The sequence below is a fragment of the Chlamydotis macqueenii genome, chromosome 2 (genome assembly GCF_036417535.1).
Source record: "Chlamydotis macqueenii isolate bChlMac1 chromosome 2, bChlMac1.mat, whole genome shotgun sequence".
In the NCBI taxonomy this organism is placed as follows: domain Eukaryota; kingdom Metazoa; phylum Chordata; class Aves; order Otidiformes; family Otididae; genus Chlamydotis; species Chlamydotis macqueenii.
In genome coordinates this window covers 46745899-46761650 of record NC_141557.1, presented here as the reverse complement: position 1 = coordinate 46761650, position 15752 = coordinate 46745899, and the positions used below count along the sequence as shown (strand labels likewise).

The window sequence follows — 15752 nt, the reverse complement described above, 5'->3', positions numbered from 1 at the left end:
TTCTTACCAGAAATGAACTGGCTGTTAACATGTTGTTCCAAGTCAGTAGCTGTTTAATTTTCTTATAACAGAGCAGGCTAGCTGTTAAAACAGAACCTGTCTCAGGTTTCTAGAGGTGTCAAGGGAATTATGCTGCATGCCAGTGAAGAATGAAAGAGACACAGATGTTGAAATGCAACAAAGTGAACTAAAGTTCCCACTGCAGTTGCTTGGAATAGAGGAGGGCAAAAGAATCCTGGTGGAACAGGAGAGATGAAATCAGACGCATATCCCTTCTGTACTTTTTTGGGGAAAAATACTAGCCAGAGTGTAGAATGATTGACTTGGAACTGAATGTGTGCTTCTCCAGACGAGTGGCATCTTGTAAAGAAATGTAAATGCTGTCACCATGCACACTAAGGGTGCAGCCTCAAGAAGATTACAGAGCACTGACAAAATCCACAGATATTTGCCTGGAAGCCATCTCTAAAGAAAAACAAGATACTCTGCAACTACCTGTATTAATAGATAACAGCCCTTCCCTGTGGGGTTTTCAGAGACCTTCACTGCAGTACATATGTAATCTGAAAAGATGCTTCTCTCTGAACAGATATGTAGCATTTGACTTCCATAAAGAGTGCAGTCGGATGAGGTGGGATCGACTTCAGATTTTGGTGGATCAACTAGCAGAACAGCAAGATGAGTTTAGGTAAGGCTCTGCAGTTCTTACTTCTGTACTGTTAAAATGAAACTACTTTCTCATAGTTTCTGTAGTCTTGAGTTAAGGCACAGTAAATCAGACCTGTAATTTTCTATAAAGAAGATGCATTCATATGCGTTAGTGTTTCCATACCTCTGCTCTCTTGCTGATACCATGTGCAAGGTTAGAGACCTGGTAGTCTAAGATGCAGAGCTCTTTTTATGTCCTGATAAAATGGTTCTGAGACCTGTAGCAACCCTGTGTTGTGACTCAAGAGCTGCCTTTGTACCTTTGGCTAAAAGGTATGCATGCTCGTTTCTTTGAGTAACAACTGAAGCTAGCCTAAAAAAAAGGTCTCCTTAGGTGATTTTGATTTATATATACGAGAGTCCATGTGTTGTTGACAGCAGACTGTTCTGTTACATAGTGTCAAACACTTAGTGCTCCTTCCACAGGCACCTGCTCTCTTTCTAAAGTGTTTTTTCTAACAAGCATTGTTTGTGGCACCGAACCTTGGCACTGGCACTGATTGTTAGCTCTTGCTAACATAAGTAACCCACAAGGAAGCACATTCTCATTCTTTTTAGTCATATATTTAGTCACACAAACTAAATGTCCAAATCAACTTAAATCTTTTAGTCACACAGTTGTGTTGTTTTAAGCACTTCTTGGTCTTTGTTACTTGTAGACATGTTGATTGTTAGGGAAACTGTTTACTTTGTTCTGCTTTTCTGATTGTTTCCTTCCTGTTCCTAAAATCTTGTGCCTAAAGCACAAAGTAGATCAGCTAAAACATGGTGAAACTGGCAGTGGTATGTTCTGTTCTAAAAAATTAGGTGACTAGAACAGGAGTCTTACAAATGAAATGTCTTGCCTGGAATGAAGGCCATGAGAATAGTACAAATTCATCAGATTATAGTGGTTATTCTATGCCCACCACCAAAAAAAAAGCCTGAAAACCACCTAAAGAGCTGAAAAATGAAGTGGCTTTGAGCGCTTCAAATAAGGAGAAATAAGCATGTAGGTTGCATAGCAAGAACCCTTTATTCTTGGAGTGAATACTGAATCACATAACTTGTTTACTTCTCAATGTCACCTGCCATTGGAGGCTTAAAAAAGAACCAGGTTTCCTTGAAATGAAGAAGAAAAAAAGGCCATGTATTTCTAAAACAAGATACTGAAATGAAGGCTTTTCCTCAAGATTAGGTTCACTCGACTTTGCCTTGTTTTGTTTCATCTAGAGTGACTATTGCTTAAATAGGAACAGAAAAATCTGAGTTCTGATGTTCTTAGAAAATAGTTCTTCAACCCTGAGGGAGGTAAACAGCTCTGTTTTCTGCAGGTTAAATCCAGTTGTGGAAGACCTGTCAAGAGACCTAGGTTGTTGGGCTTTGGGTGGGAGGGGAGAGGTGTTGGGTTTTGAGGATTTTTGGTTATTTGTGTTTTTTAGAGCAATTATAGCTGATGCAGCACTTAAGTTATCTTATTAACCAGAAATGTCTACTCCTCAACTACGCTAATTAACCTACTATTAGTTCTAGGCAAAGCTTTGGGGAGAAGGAGGAAAATGAAGACTTCACAGGTCTCCTTTAATCATACAACAATTTAAAACTTGGTTTAACAAAACTAGTTCTCCAAGAATTACAAAAATGGGTTAACACAAGGCTGATCAAAGTAAATGCATATGTTTCTAAGGCTCTTGATTTTAGTACTGCATGACTCTAAGACTTTATAATCTTAAAATGCTCTACAGTGACAGTGGATCATGTGCTAGTCCACATTCAGAGTTCATAATTACATAATGGAGTAACTTAATCTACAGAATACAATCTGTAAATCTTTCGGCAACTGGAAGTTTAATGCTGTGGCAGAAGCACGAGTGTAGTTCTGTCCCATTCACGCATCCAACTGGTAACTTGATAACCAAGCTGGTAAAACAAATATGCTGATCAAAACACTTGCCTGCAATTCAGTATTCTAAATGATCTATTTGTTATCAATTACTAGAAACACCTGGTTTAGTTGATTTAAAAATATTGAGGTAACAGTTAGCATGCACCAGTTGTGAGAGGGAACATTGGAGAGGAGAGTAAGTGACAGTAGCAGATTCAGTAGTGGCCTTAAAGATTTAAATACCTTCCTGGAAGAAGTGTGCCTGACAGCTTATGTGACTTCTTATGCAGGGGTGGCTGGTTTGAACCAGGTAATAAGAATCTGGTTACTTCTGCTGTTACATTCTGCTGATGATCTTGATATGTGTGGAGCTAGGACCCTATAATAACTACCAAAAAATAAAATGTAAGTCACTGTTGCACCAGAGACTGCTCTTCCCAGTGGCATATAACTCGATGTTGCTGGTTGGCTGTCTAAATGCCAACAGTGAATACTGCCCTGAGATTACTTAATGTTTATATATGGATGCTGTTTTTCAGTGTGAGAGGGAAAGAATTCAAGGAGGCATCAAAGTTCAGAGACATGACTAAGAACTCCTCATGTGCTCAAGACAACTGTGTTTTGCTTGCTAGAATATTTACTTCTGAAAACATGTGGTTTATATTGACTGTTATCTATAAATACTTAGGTGGATTGTATGTGTTAGTTATTTTCTAGTTGATTCCGATGGTAAAATTGTGACTCAGCAGGAGGGAATATTCCGCAGTAACTGCATGGACTGCCTTGATCGAACGAATGTAGTTCAGAGCTTGTTAGCACGTCGATCTCTTCAAGCCCAACTTCAGGTAAATATTTTATTCTTGTTTAACAAGCTGGAAGACGAGAGGTTTTTTGTTTGGACCAGAAATGTAACTTTAACACTTCAATAAGAGCTTGTGTACTTTAGTTACTGTACTACTTACTTGAAATGCATTGTCCAGACTCTAGCTTAATAAATGAAGCTTTTTCTGAAAGCAAATCGTATTTTTTCTAGTGAACTACTAGTACGCCTCAGTATGCTTTTTGTTTTAGAGGCTAGGTGTCCTGCATGTTGGACAGAGAATTGAAGAGCAAGCAGACTTTGAGAAAATCTACAAAAATGGTAGGCTGTTTATAGAGTTCAAACAATCACTTTTCTCCAAACAGAGTACATAACTTCCTTAATCTTGCTTAATGTTTTCCTATTCACAGCGTGGGCTGATAATGCTAATGCTTGTGCCAAACAATATGCTGGAACCGGTGCCTTAAAGACAGATTACACAAGGCAAGTCAGCCTTTCTTGAAAAGGCCACCTGGGTTTTTGGGTGTGTTTGGGATTTTCTTTAAGTCTTCATATCTGAGAAAGTTATTAATTTGGGGCTTAGGCCATTAATGAGTTTTGCAATGGTTCAGCTAGTAAAATGTCAGACTAAAATCTACGTAAGAACACCATTTTTCACTGTGCTCATATAAAAGGAGGAAAAAGCTATCTGGAAATAAAGAAAATGTGCGTCTTGAGGGCAGACTTATATTGTGGGATAGAGAGAAGTGTAATTTACTTTCAAACTTTGTTACAAGTCTGTGTGGTAATAATGCAGAGCCAGCACTAAATAAATGTATTTATATGCAAGTATTCATTAAAGATAGTACACATATGAACAATGAAAGAACTATAAATCTGAAATTACCTTCCTGAATGTATACATCTATTTTAAATATTTTTTCAAAACTTCTTTTTACAGAACTGGGAAGAGAACTCAGTGGGGCTTAATAATGGATGGCTGGAATTCATTAATACGTTACTACAAAAACAACTTCTCTGATGGATTTAGACAAGTAAGTTAGGCTTTTAACTGTGGGGAAATGTATTTCATAAACTCTGTGTATTTTCACTCTTGCACTTTATTTTTCTTCCAGGATGCAATTGATCTTTTTCTTGGAAATTATTCAGTGGATGAAGTAGAACCTGCTAGTCCTCTACATGTCAAGAAAGACTGGAAGTTCTTAGCTGTGAGTATGGAGACTTTATTCATGATTGGAGAAACACATGTAACCTTTTAGTCACTTGCTTCATATGACGAAGTAGAACTTGTCTATTTAATAATGAAGCATCCCTATAATCTGGTGATGTTTATGATACCTGCTTATAGGACTAAACCCAGACTGTTCCCTTGACAGCAAATGGAGTGTCCTTGAGCTATTGGAAAAAACTGATGCTTGCTTTTTTTTCTTTAAATCTGCTTCATCAAGTGGAAAGGGAGAAATTCTACTAGTCACCATCAATGACTGTTTCCTTCTGCAGAAGAAGCTTGTGAAGATCTCTTCTCATACTTCATGCAGAAGCATAGACTGTAACACAAAACCCCCCTTTTTTCCTCCCCTTCTATTTTATGAAATGGGATTTGGGGACATTATGGGGTTAACTAGTGGTTGGTGTATTTTTTTATTTTTTTTTTTAAATAACAAAACACAAACCTCAACCTCTCTTTTAATAGATGTATTTAATTCTTAACCTAGTTATTGAACATACTCTTCCAAATTTTGGAACTATCCAAAATTTTATTTGTAGCTGACAGCAGATGAATCAGGAATTAAAGCAACTTCATTGCAAAGCAAGTAAATAGCTTTGCAGTACAGCTTATCTTAAAGGAAATTAAGGAATATATGTGCTACTATATCAAGTGATGATTCTCTTTCTCTTTCCCCAGCTGCCTATTATCATGGTGGTTGCTTTCTCTATGTGCATTATTTGTTTACTAATGGCTGGTAAGTCACTGTTAAGTTTAATTTCACAAAATTAGCTTGCTTGTGTGTGGACTTTCTATAAATGGTTACTGGAAACTATCCAGTATAAAAATTGCATCTCAGTCACACCAAAAGGTGTTTGAGCATAGCTCTGGAGATGGAGGGTTAGCATTGTATCACTAACGTGGAAAAACCTGAGGTGCTATAGAAAACAATGTTAAAGCTTTTGTAAAGTCACTTAAGGGGCAGTTAATTACCCCCCGAATTTAGTTGCATCTGAGTAGGCATCTAGCTTTATTATAGGCTAGGCGAATACCCAGAAGAATACCTACCTAATTCTGGGCAGAAAAACAGTTCAAAAAAGTCAGATATAGGCATAAGCCTGTTCTGATGATGTCCCCCTAAACTAAATCTGTGCTGGGAGTGGTGAAGGCTTTTTGCCGTCTGCTTTTGCCTGGAGTTTTCTAACATCAGTGCCAATAGAGTTCTTAAATGGCTTCTGTAGCTGTCTGTTCAGTGTTCTAGGGACTGTGTGGCAAACACAGTTTTCCTAGGTACCTGTGAAGGATCTCTAACTTCATTTGACAACAAATCTGTGAGGAAAGCCTTGAAATAATTTTGCCTTTGTCCTAGAAAACCCTCTCTCTGGTGACTGGAGATAATGATCCAAAATGTTTATATGACTCTTAACAGGTGATACATGGACTGAGACACTGGCCTATGTGCTTTTCTGGGGAAGTGCAAGCTTTGGAACTTTTGCTATCATCCTTTACAACGGCAAGGATTTTGTAGATGCACCCAAGCTGGTCCAGAAAGAGAAGATGGACTGAATTTGTGTGTGTGGAAAGCGGCTTGGTACTGAGGATTCCTCAAGCCACACTTGGAGTCTCTACTGACCTGCTTTCCACACTGAGTAGTGGTCTTTTTAAAACATTCTTCCTTCACAGCGTGGGGTGTGGAGAGGAAAGAAAATCATGTCCTTTGGTGGAGGTAGCTTTCAACTGAGACCCGACTCGACAGTCTTAGTTGCAATGGTCTTTGGAATATTGCATTAGTGGAGGGAGCACCACTCTTACTGAGGCAATGCAAAGATGAAAGCCAGCTCTTTGGTATCTGGAATGTTTTAGGGCATAAGTGGACTGTTTAAGGTCATAGTCCACCTGGGCTGTTTCAGCTGAATTTCTGGTCTCCGGCTTGACAGGAGAGAGCTCTGATGCTGGTTGTGTCAAAAAACCCAGATGCTGAAGCGCTAATAATGGAGCTTCTAATCATGGTCTATGAACAAATATGGCTTTGTACCAATAAAAAGTCTAGTTCCAACTATTACTTTGTTGTAATAAAGTCCATGTTAAGGAGTCCTTTGTGCATATTTGTGTGTGGATTCTTTTCACTAAATATAAAAGATTTTTTGAATCCTAATGCTCTTCTAAAATGAGCTTTTTTTGTCCTGTCATGTTTATCTGAGACTGATGCAATATTCTACTAATCATTGTTTGGGTGAAAGGACAGTGTAATTGGATGTTCCTGAAGTTGCAGATGTCTTGCACTGTTTCAATACTATAGTTTCCAGATGATTATTTGTTAGTTAGCGAGTTAAAAATACAGAATTTTCTTTCTAAAGATGTAAATGAAATCAAAGAATGTAAAAATCCTTTGCAGTGTTTATTGAACCTTCCTCATGCTAAAGGTCCAAAGCATTCCATTACTTTAAGAATGGGTCACAACATAAAAGGTGAACTTCATATTGTTTTGCTAGTCAGCTGCTTCTATGCTTGGTTGTGTTGAAATAATTTATGAAAGAAGGAATAACAACTTGAGGAGAAAGTGTTTAGGCTAAACTCCATGTTTGCACTTGGGAGCAGCAGCTTGCTTTTCATGCATGATACTGTAACACACTCTTTAAAAAAAAAAAAGGGGGGGGGGGGAGCTACAAAATAATTTGTGCTGGTTAATAATAAATGTGTGTCTTCAAATTTAGTGCTTCCAAGCTGTATAAAAACAAGTAATCTTAATCAAGGACCAATTTTAAACTATTTTGTCATTATTTTATATGGTTTGTTCAAAACCAGACATGGAACTTGCTTAAGGCGCTGTGCATTGTTTAATATTTCCTGTAAGTACAGCTGTATATTCAGATTGCAATTATAAAATTTAAATAGGGGGAAGGGAGAAACATGTAGAATATTAGGACTAGCACAGTGGTCACTATTGAAGCTAGAACACAAAACACTGATACTCCAGTGTTTCCTTGTGTCATGACTGAAAATATGTACAGATTTTTGCAACCGTTAACTGTTCATTTTAACCTTGAATGTTTCTGGAGGCCTCTCTGGGTTTTGTGTAAACATAACCTGTTCATAAGCACTAGTACTTGCAAAGTATCTGTTTGCTTCTAGATGCTGTAATGGAAATACCAGTTGACGGTTAACTGGAAAATCCTTTAACTTAAGATTTTTTCAAAGGTGAACTCTATTATGGGCACAAAGTACAGGAACATCATAGACTCAGTATTTGAAAGTAATAGTTTTGGTGGCTCATGGGCAGGTGGCGTTTGAAACTTGGTTTGGTTGTCTTGCAGTCTAGAACTAAATCTTTGCGTCTTTGAAGAACTCTTTGCAGCAAAGACCAAACTTGAATTGCTAATGTAAAAGGTTTGTAAGACAGTAATGTAGGTTTCAGAAGTTGGAAGACACCTGTATTTCAGTGCTTTGCAAAGAGTCTGTATTTCTAAAATCACAAATGGTGTACTCATAAATGACAATAAAATGTTCAACTTTTCTAAATATGCTGTCGGTGGTGCATTTTGTGCTTTGGAGCAGATTGTTCCCAAATTGTTCCTTAGGAATTATTTCTCACCAGAGGGATGATTTGGCTCTGCCCATTGCAGGTGGAGATCTTGCTATTCTGTGCTTAAAGACCAATGATCTTGCACCATACCCTGTGTAAGAGTTGGCCTTGGTGTCATGTTCCAGTATTTGTTGCCACATCTGGCTTTCAGTCTGAGTACTGTGCCTGGATTTCTCTGATGTTTGATCCCAACTGTCACCTCCTCAGTGCTGGTGGCTCTTCACTTCTTCCTTCAGCAGGCTGCTTCACAGCAATGGGTGCTTGGGGTGAAAAGCCAAGCTCTCTTCTTCCTTTCCCATCACCTTTGGTTTGTTTTTGTAAGTTTTGTTTTGTTTGGGTTTTTTTGTTTGTTTGCTTAGGGTTTTTTTTTTCTTTTGCTTTGTTTTTTTTTCCCCATTTTCAGCTGGAATATATTTTTAGATAATATTAGTTCGGTGTTTTTCAAGGTAAGGCAGGGCTAGCTGTGCCCTCTTACGAAAAGCTCGGCCACCATCACGGGAGCTCGGTCACGTTCGTGCCTCCTCCCCCACCTCTCCCTTCCTCCTTTAAGCCGAGCTCGCGCCCCGGGCGGGGCCCAACCGTTTCCCGCGCATGCGCCGCCCGCCCCTTCCGCCCCGCCCGCGGCGGCGCTTCCGCCCATTCATCGCTGTTGGTGGCGGCCGTTTCCTGGCGCCAGAGCCGGCGCGGCCTAGCTAGGAGGAGGCCCGCGCACCGCCCGCGCCTCGGGGCCTTCCCGCCTCGGGGCTCTCCTCTCCTCGCGGGGCGGCCGCCGCTCCCTGCCCGACGCTGCCCGGCCGTAGCGCCCGCTTCCCGCCGCCATGAAGCTCGTCAGGTGAGCGGATGGAGGCGGATTGCGGCCGCCCGGCCGCCGCCGAGGAAGCCCGCGCGCTCAACGGCCGCGTCGCCGGCCCCCTCGCCCACCACCGGCCGTTGGGGCGAGCGGTAACGGCCGCCTGCGGACCCATGAATGGCGGCGGCGGGGGAGCATCCACCCTGCAGGGCAGGGCCGAGCCGCGGGGCCTGCTGGCGGCGGGGGGCCTGCTCTCCCGTACGGCCGCCTGAGGCCTCGCCTGGCGGCCTGGCACAGCTCTCAAGCGAGGGGCTAGAGGGCTCCTGGAGCGGGGCCTGCGCAGGTTCCTCAGTAAAACCACCCATTCTGGGAGGGAATAAAACGCAGATTTGGTTAGAATTACCTTTTTGAGGCGTTAACAAGCTTTAAAATGGCTTCTTCTTTGTATGATAATGACCGTTTCGCCTGAAGTAGGGTGCTGGATTCGACAGCGCATCAGTCAAGTGTCCCAGCTCCCGGTGGTTAGGTAGGACGTGGGGTTTGTTTGGTTTTTTGTATCTTGCTCTCGTGTAATGTTTTACTAAACGTCTTCAGCAGAATCTGTGACCCTTGGGAACGCTGTCTTTGAAAGTTGCAGATGCGTGAATACTTGCTGCATGTTGGTTTTCTGTATCCGGATGTTAAACATATAAGGCTTTATGTGGGAATGAGCAAACTTTTGTTTAATTCCTAGGTTTCTAATGAAGCTGAGCCATGAGACTGTGACCATTGAACTGAAGAACGGGACACAGGTGCATGGAACGATCACAGGTATGGTGGGATGGGAGACTAGGGCAAAGCATCACCGTTACCTTTCTGCTGACAACTGGCAGTGTAGTGAGCTTTTTTGTTTTGTACTCGCTGTTGTGGGGACCTTCTCTGTAAGACATAGTTGTTGTTCTTTTTAATTCACATCTTTATGTGCAGGTTTAAGGTGTGTTTGTTACAGAACAGTCTGGACATTTGCAGAAGCGGCTGGGAGGCAGTAAACTCACTGTACTCCTGGGAGGCACTGAGCCTGACGGCAGGTTTTGCTTACAAACAGGCTTGGAGACAAGGCAAGGAAATTTTTACATACTATTGGCAAAGCTGGTGTAAGCACGGTATTCTCTTAGAATTTTAGCAGCACGATAACGTTGGTGAGGTAGTTTTACTACTGTTACCAGACTGCTAGTGGATACTTGGCTAAATTTTTATAAGATGTTTCAGTACATCTTGACTTTTGTTTGTGAAATCGTAATAAGCTGTAGTCACATAAAAACATTACAACTGAATCTCTAGAAGAGGGGGGACATTTTTAATGGTGGGACAGATAAATGGCAGACATTAAGTGTTGGTTTGGTCTTAAATTGGTTAAACTTCGTGTGTAGGCAATTTTAATCTAAAAATTAATTATATCTGTTGAGCATGTTTTTGCTCTGGTTAAGGTGAGCTTATAAGGAAATACATCTTTGCATGTACTTGCACTGATTTCATGAAACTGATTTGAAAACATATCCCCTTGGTGGGGAGTACAGGGCAAAAAAGAATCCTGGTGTGGAGATTCTGTCAAGACCTGCAGTTGACAGAGGTCTGTTGTATAATATATGTTTGTGGGTGCCGTTGTCTAGCAGGTGCTGCTTTGTGTCACTGAACTGATAGTTGCGGGGAAAGCCTTGATATTTAATTGTATGGTTCTCGTGTATTTAAAAAACGTGCGGGCTATTTTGTTTGCTTTAATAATATTAGTGAGGGATATTGTTCTGAGAACATTCATGCTGGCATTACTTTAGAGACAGTCAGGTATGTAGGTGGGGCACATTGTACTTAATGAAGCAAACCCTTACAGTTAAGTTGATGAAAGTGCTTGATCTCCTTTCCTTCACTCACCCCAGGTTGCTTTTAGCACCTCTTCTGCCCAGACAGTGTTAAAAAAAAAAGAGACATTCAAACTCAGAATTGTATTCTAGGGGATTGCTTAGGTACTTTTTTTTTGCCAGTAGCAATCTGCTGAGATTTGTCAAAGTTCAAAACTGGCATTGTTTTGCAGCTGGATCCATCAGCTTTGATTAGACCTGAATGCACCACCCTGGTGTCTGATTGCAGCATGCTCTGTTGAGCCCAGCTAGGTAGGAAGCAAACAAACTGCTTGTCTCCTGACCTCGGTGCTCTTGCAGACTTAATTGTTGAGCAAGGTCTCTCCAATTTTCTGCTAAGAATCTGTAAAAACTTTTAATGCAGTCCAGATCTCTAAAATGACAGTCTTCCCTTTATGCTGGTGCATGAACCATGGTCATAACTGCTGTGCCGTCTGCACATCGTACAGTCTCCTCTTCCTCGCGTGTGTCGGTTGGCCAGCGCAGGGATGCTGAAGGCTTCACGTAATGCAGACGCTACACGAACCCAAGGGGGCAGGACAGGTGGAGTGCAGGTGTCAGAGCTGTGTAAAATCTAGAAGCAAGGGAAGAGGACAGAAAGATGTATGGAACAAGTACAGCACTATGGTTCTTTGGTTCTGGCCTGCTGCTCGCTTATGTTACTTACCTTGGTACGACATTTTACAGTTTGTCTTTTTGTGTTTGTGAAGAGAGACAGTAATTATTTTTACCACAATGTGTTGTTTGTGTGGAAGTTTGAACACATGAGATTTTGCTCCTGCGCATGCCTTGTCACTGAATTAGCAGGTGTTTGTAGACTGCAGTTTCCATCTTTTGTCTAAATGTTTGATCTGAAAAAGTTTACTTTCATTTTGATCTTCATCGTTTGAGATCAAATCCCATGCGAGACTTGTGATATGCAAACCAAAAATTAATATAGGGTGCTTTTTAATGCTTTCCAGGGCTGTTATTCAATACATGCATTCAACTGAGACTTTTTTTCTAGTTTCAGATAACGCTTAGCACTGCATAGTGCTGATTCCATACAATTCTTACTGTTGACGGAGTTTGTAACCACAATGGTTGTTCCTTGCAGTGGTGTATTTCACGTACTTTTGTAGATGGTATCACACTAGTATTAGATGTATTTTATCAGAAAATAAATGCTTCTTTGGCAGTTGAACTTTTTCTAAGGCTTACAGAAAAAGGAAATGATCTGGTTATTTTTCCTCCTCAAAGGTTCATTTTCTTCTTTGTAAAAGAGTCAAGAGGCTAGCATTGGACTTCTGTAATAAGCAGCAGTTTATTTGTTATTAAAAAGAATTGTTTTAACCATTTGCAAAATTACTACAACTTTTGTTAAGACCTAGATAAATATCTCTAGTAATGAGGTGTTGAAGGCAGCAATTGATAAATTAGCAAGCATAACTTAAGTGAGAAAAAGACATGTAGTTTCCTTCAGTTAGGGGCTTAATTAATGAACAGCAGAACCAGGTGTTAATGAGCAGGATAAATCCTGAAGCATGTGCATACTTAAAAATAGCCAACAAGGGACCATCTTCTAGGTATTTAGGCCTGAAATTAGACTTGTGTTTCAGGAGTGGATGTCAGCATGAATACGCATCTCAAAGCAGTGAAAATGACACTGAAGAACAGAGAACCCGTACAGCTGGAGACGCTGAGTATTCGAGGGAATAACATCCGATACTTCATTCTGCCGGACAGTTTGCCCCTGGATACTTTGCTAGTGGATGTGGAACCGAAAGTCAAATCCAAGAAAAGAGAAGCAGGTCTGTGTGTTCTGCCTTTGTATGCGTTATGTACTCTGAATCTGAAGACATCTGATCTGAGTGTCTTAATGTCTGCATTTGCCAGCTAGTTCTTTCATCTTTGAGGGTTTGATACAGAACTTCTAAGTCTGCCTTGCTCACCTTCTTAGCATCTATAGAGCTTTCATGTGAAATTATGTGTATAACTTTTCATCCGCCTGTTTTTAAAAATGTAAATGTTTTTAAGCTTGAGTAGATCTTAACCTTTCACAGTCTCAGCATTGACACCAGAGATTTACATTTCCTCTTCTCCAAATGTCTGTTGTGTTTCCCCAGTTTGTATGGGGAACTTCACATAGGCCAGTGAGAAAGCACAGAAACAGCCTCTTGAACAGTGCTGAAGGCTTCACTGAAATCTCATTTCATTTTGGATAAAAATAATCTGTCAGAGAATGGAATTTGAGAGACTTGAGAATCTGAGGGGGTCCAGGCGGTATCCCGATGAGAGGCTCTCTGGCTTTGGCTCCCGGCAGTGTTCCATTCTGCGCTCTTTCTGAAACTTTTTTTTCAAAAGGTTGTTGAAGAAAAACCTTTTTCCCTAGAAGCCTGACAGTATAGAGAGTAATTCAGTCACACTATTAACGATTTTATCCAGTAAACCTCAAAATCGGTAGGTTATTTTCAGCCAGTATATATTTTGCCCAACGGATAACTGTATGTTTTTAAAATAATAAGTTTTAAGTGAAAACTAATTGTGCTCTAAAATAATGTCGTACCCTTTCTCCTGTAATTGGTGTTTAAGTATTTGGATCTGCGGTCTTTGCTCCATGCGTATGTTATGAATTGGTGTGCTGCTTACCTTACTGAAAGGCTATAAGGAACCCTCAGGTGCATGCATCTCAAAGTGCGAGTGCTGTGGCTGCTGTATTTATAGAGAATAAGGATAAAGCTCCTGGAAGTGTTTTTTTCCTCTCATGTCCATTAAAAATAATCTGACCACATGGAGCAACTGGAGTGTGGTTGGATTGTTTTGGTTTTTTTCTAAACCTCACAATGTGATGTGAACAAGAACATGACTATTTCTTTTTAACTTTGAAGAAAGAAAAGGAGCTGTGATAGCACTGTTCACCTTGGTTTAATATTCCTTGCATATTCACTGTACTGAAGCACTCTCAAACCACAGCTGCAGCGTGCTGCACTTATCCTCAGTTTGTAAATGACCTTGGGCTTCAAAAGTGCGTACGCATGGTCTGTCCTTGGCAAATGAAGTGGTGGGTGGGGAGCAGGATGCTGGCTGCAAGGTGTACATGGCACGTGTGCCTTAGTCCTGAGTGGCTGGCACTGAGTGAACACGACTACTGGTGCATGTAGATGCTGTAGTCATTGAGTAGGGGTTGATGCTTCCATGTTTTACAAAGAGTCAGACTGTTACCAGCACAACAAGTGACCCCTTCCTTCTCACAGGTTTGTCCTGTGCCACTGCTCTTCCTGTCTTTACCGTATTTCTAATGCACGTACCCTCAGCTGGAGCAGAGTAGTTGTTACAGCCTGCTTCTTGAATGTGGAGGCTACTGTGTGGCTCTTGCCCTGCCACGCACTTCCACAGAATTTAAATTTCTTGATATCTTTTTGAGCCTTACACTGACAAACTTGTTTGTGTGGTGGCCTTGCAGCCTGGTGGGGGAGATCGCATTTCTTTTGGAAAAAGGGGTGAAATGACATGTTATCATTGTATCAATTATATGACCTCCAGCAGTTGCTTGCAGCCCGAGTTATTCTGTGATTCTGTCATCCCTTTACCATTCAATAGCAGTATTTAAAAGTAGGAGCACACAGCCAAGACCTTGGCCTGAGAATCGTGTTTGAACTTGGCAGAGGAATCATTGAAAACAGCAGGAGCTGCTTGGTGCTGGGACCCTTTCAAAATGCTGCCCGAGAAAGGCTGAGTTTGGGAACCTCACAGCGTGTTAAAACTCGCTTGTCCCTTTAGCAGTGTGCTTTATAAACCACAATTTGAGCTGTGGCGAAAAAAATCTTTTCCACTGTAATGAATAGTAAACAAAATACTCAGTCTTGCATATGCTTTTTCTGATGTCTGAAATAACTAGGTTTTATCAAAAAAAGAGGAATCGGTTCTCTGTCAGACTTACTGTAGCATCTGGGATCAGCCAACTGTTTTCTGCAGTGAAGCCAAAGGCAGACAGTAGTCTGTGGAAGCTGTAGGCTGAAAAACCTAACACGAAAGATGAAAATATTGTCTGAAATATTACTGAGCATTAACAGACTTGATATCTGACTGACTGCTTCCCTATGATGAGACCTTATGTTGTTTATGCTTGATACAGAATGTTTTAATCAAAATGAAAGTATTCCTGGGTCTCACTTGATTTATCCTTTTTGTTTCCTCTGCTAAGTTGCTGGAAGAGGCCGTGGCAGAGGCCGTGGGAGAGGCCGAGGTCGTGGAAGAGGAAGAGGAGGCCCAAGACGATAACTTCTCACCATGCAACTGCTATCAAATTCTGGGCAATTTCAGATGTTTTTTTGTACAGGTCTTGTTTATGGTATCCATTTTTAATAAACTGAGATGTGAAAAAGTTGTCTTTTTTCTGTTAGTGAAGTCTGGGAGGGGGGGGCATGTCCTATTTCTAGAGGCTGTCGCGGACTAAGTGTGTCTTGTTGGTGTCCGTTGTCATTGTCAAGGTGCCACCCACCCCTGAAGGCTGTACGGTTAGCTCTTGCTTTTTGCTCCAGCCCAGGAGACTGGTGTTGGTGTGCTTTAACAGTGTTTGTTTGAACTGAATCCCTCTTTTACAAGGCGCTTGGCATCGCCTAATGGAGACACTGTATTAAGAAGCCGCGTCCCGTGAGTGTGTCTCTGATGTTCTGCAGAGCGACCTCTTTGAAGTTCATAGATACAATTTTACTGTTTTCTATTACATGAAGCTTAAAATTTAAACGTGTTGTTTGCTTAATACAAGGTTCAGGTAGGGAAATTAACCCGGTCTGTGGAACTGCTGTATTGTTACATCTCCTGATTAAAGTAAACCTGGATATTAACTTGTCACAGCTAATTACATGGCATACTTTTGGTTGGGTGGGGCTCGTAAAGCAGCCTT

At 41.0% G+C, this 15752-nt stretch overlaps 2 protein-coding genes across 2 annotated transcripts in view; both read left to right on the top strand.

Annotated features, from left to right (window-relative positions):
- The window catches only part of SACM1L (SAC1 like phosphatidylinositide phosphatase), a 32400-nt gene extending 24280 nt beyond the window's left edge, over positions 1-8120 (top strand). The window contains exons 13-20 of the mRNA XM_086742836.1: positions 590-688; positions 3279-3417; positions 3644-3713; positions 3803-3875; positions 4333-4426; positions 4508-4600; positions 5299-5356; positions 6029-8120. Coding sequence (XP_086598962.1) covers positions 590-688; positions 3279-3417; positions 3644-3713; positions 3803-3875; positions 4333-4426; positions 4508-4600; positions 5299-5356; positions 6029-6165 — 763 coding nt within the window. The 3' untranslated portion in view covers positions 6166-8120. The remainder of the gene's footprint in view (positions 1-589; positions 689-3278; positions 3418-3643; positions 3714-3802; positions 3876-4332; positions 4427-4507; positions 4601-5298; positions 5357-6028) is intronic.
- Positions 8121-8788: 668 nt separating this feature from the next.
- SNRPD1 (small nuclear ribonucleoprotein D1 polypeptide) lies at positions 8789-15697 on the top strand. Its single transcript, XM_086741619.1, has 4 exons — positions 8789-9014; positions 9706-9782; positions 12466-12657; positions 15051-15697. Exons 1-4 carry the CDS (start codon positions 9001-9003, stop codon positions 15125-15127), a joined length of 360 nt encoding a protein of 119 aa, XP_086597745.1. The 5' UTR covers positions 8789-9000; the 3' UTR covers positions 15128-15697.
- Positions 15698-15752: the final 55 nt, after the last annotated feature.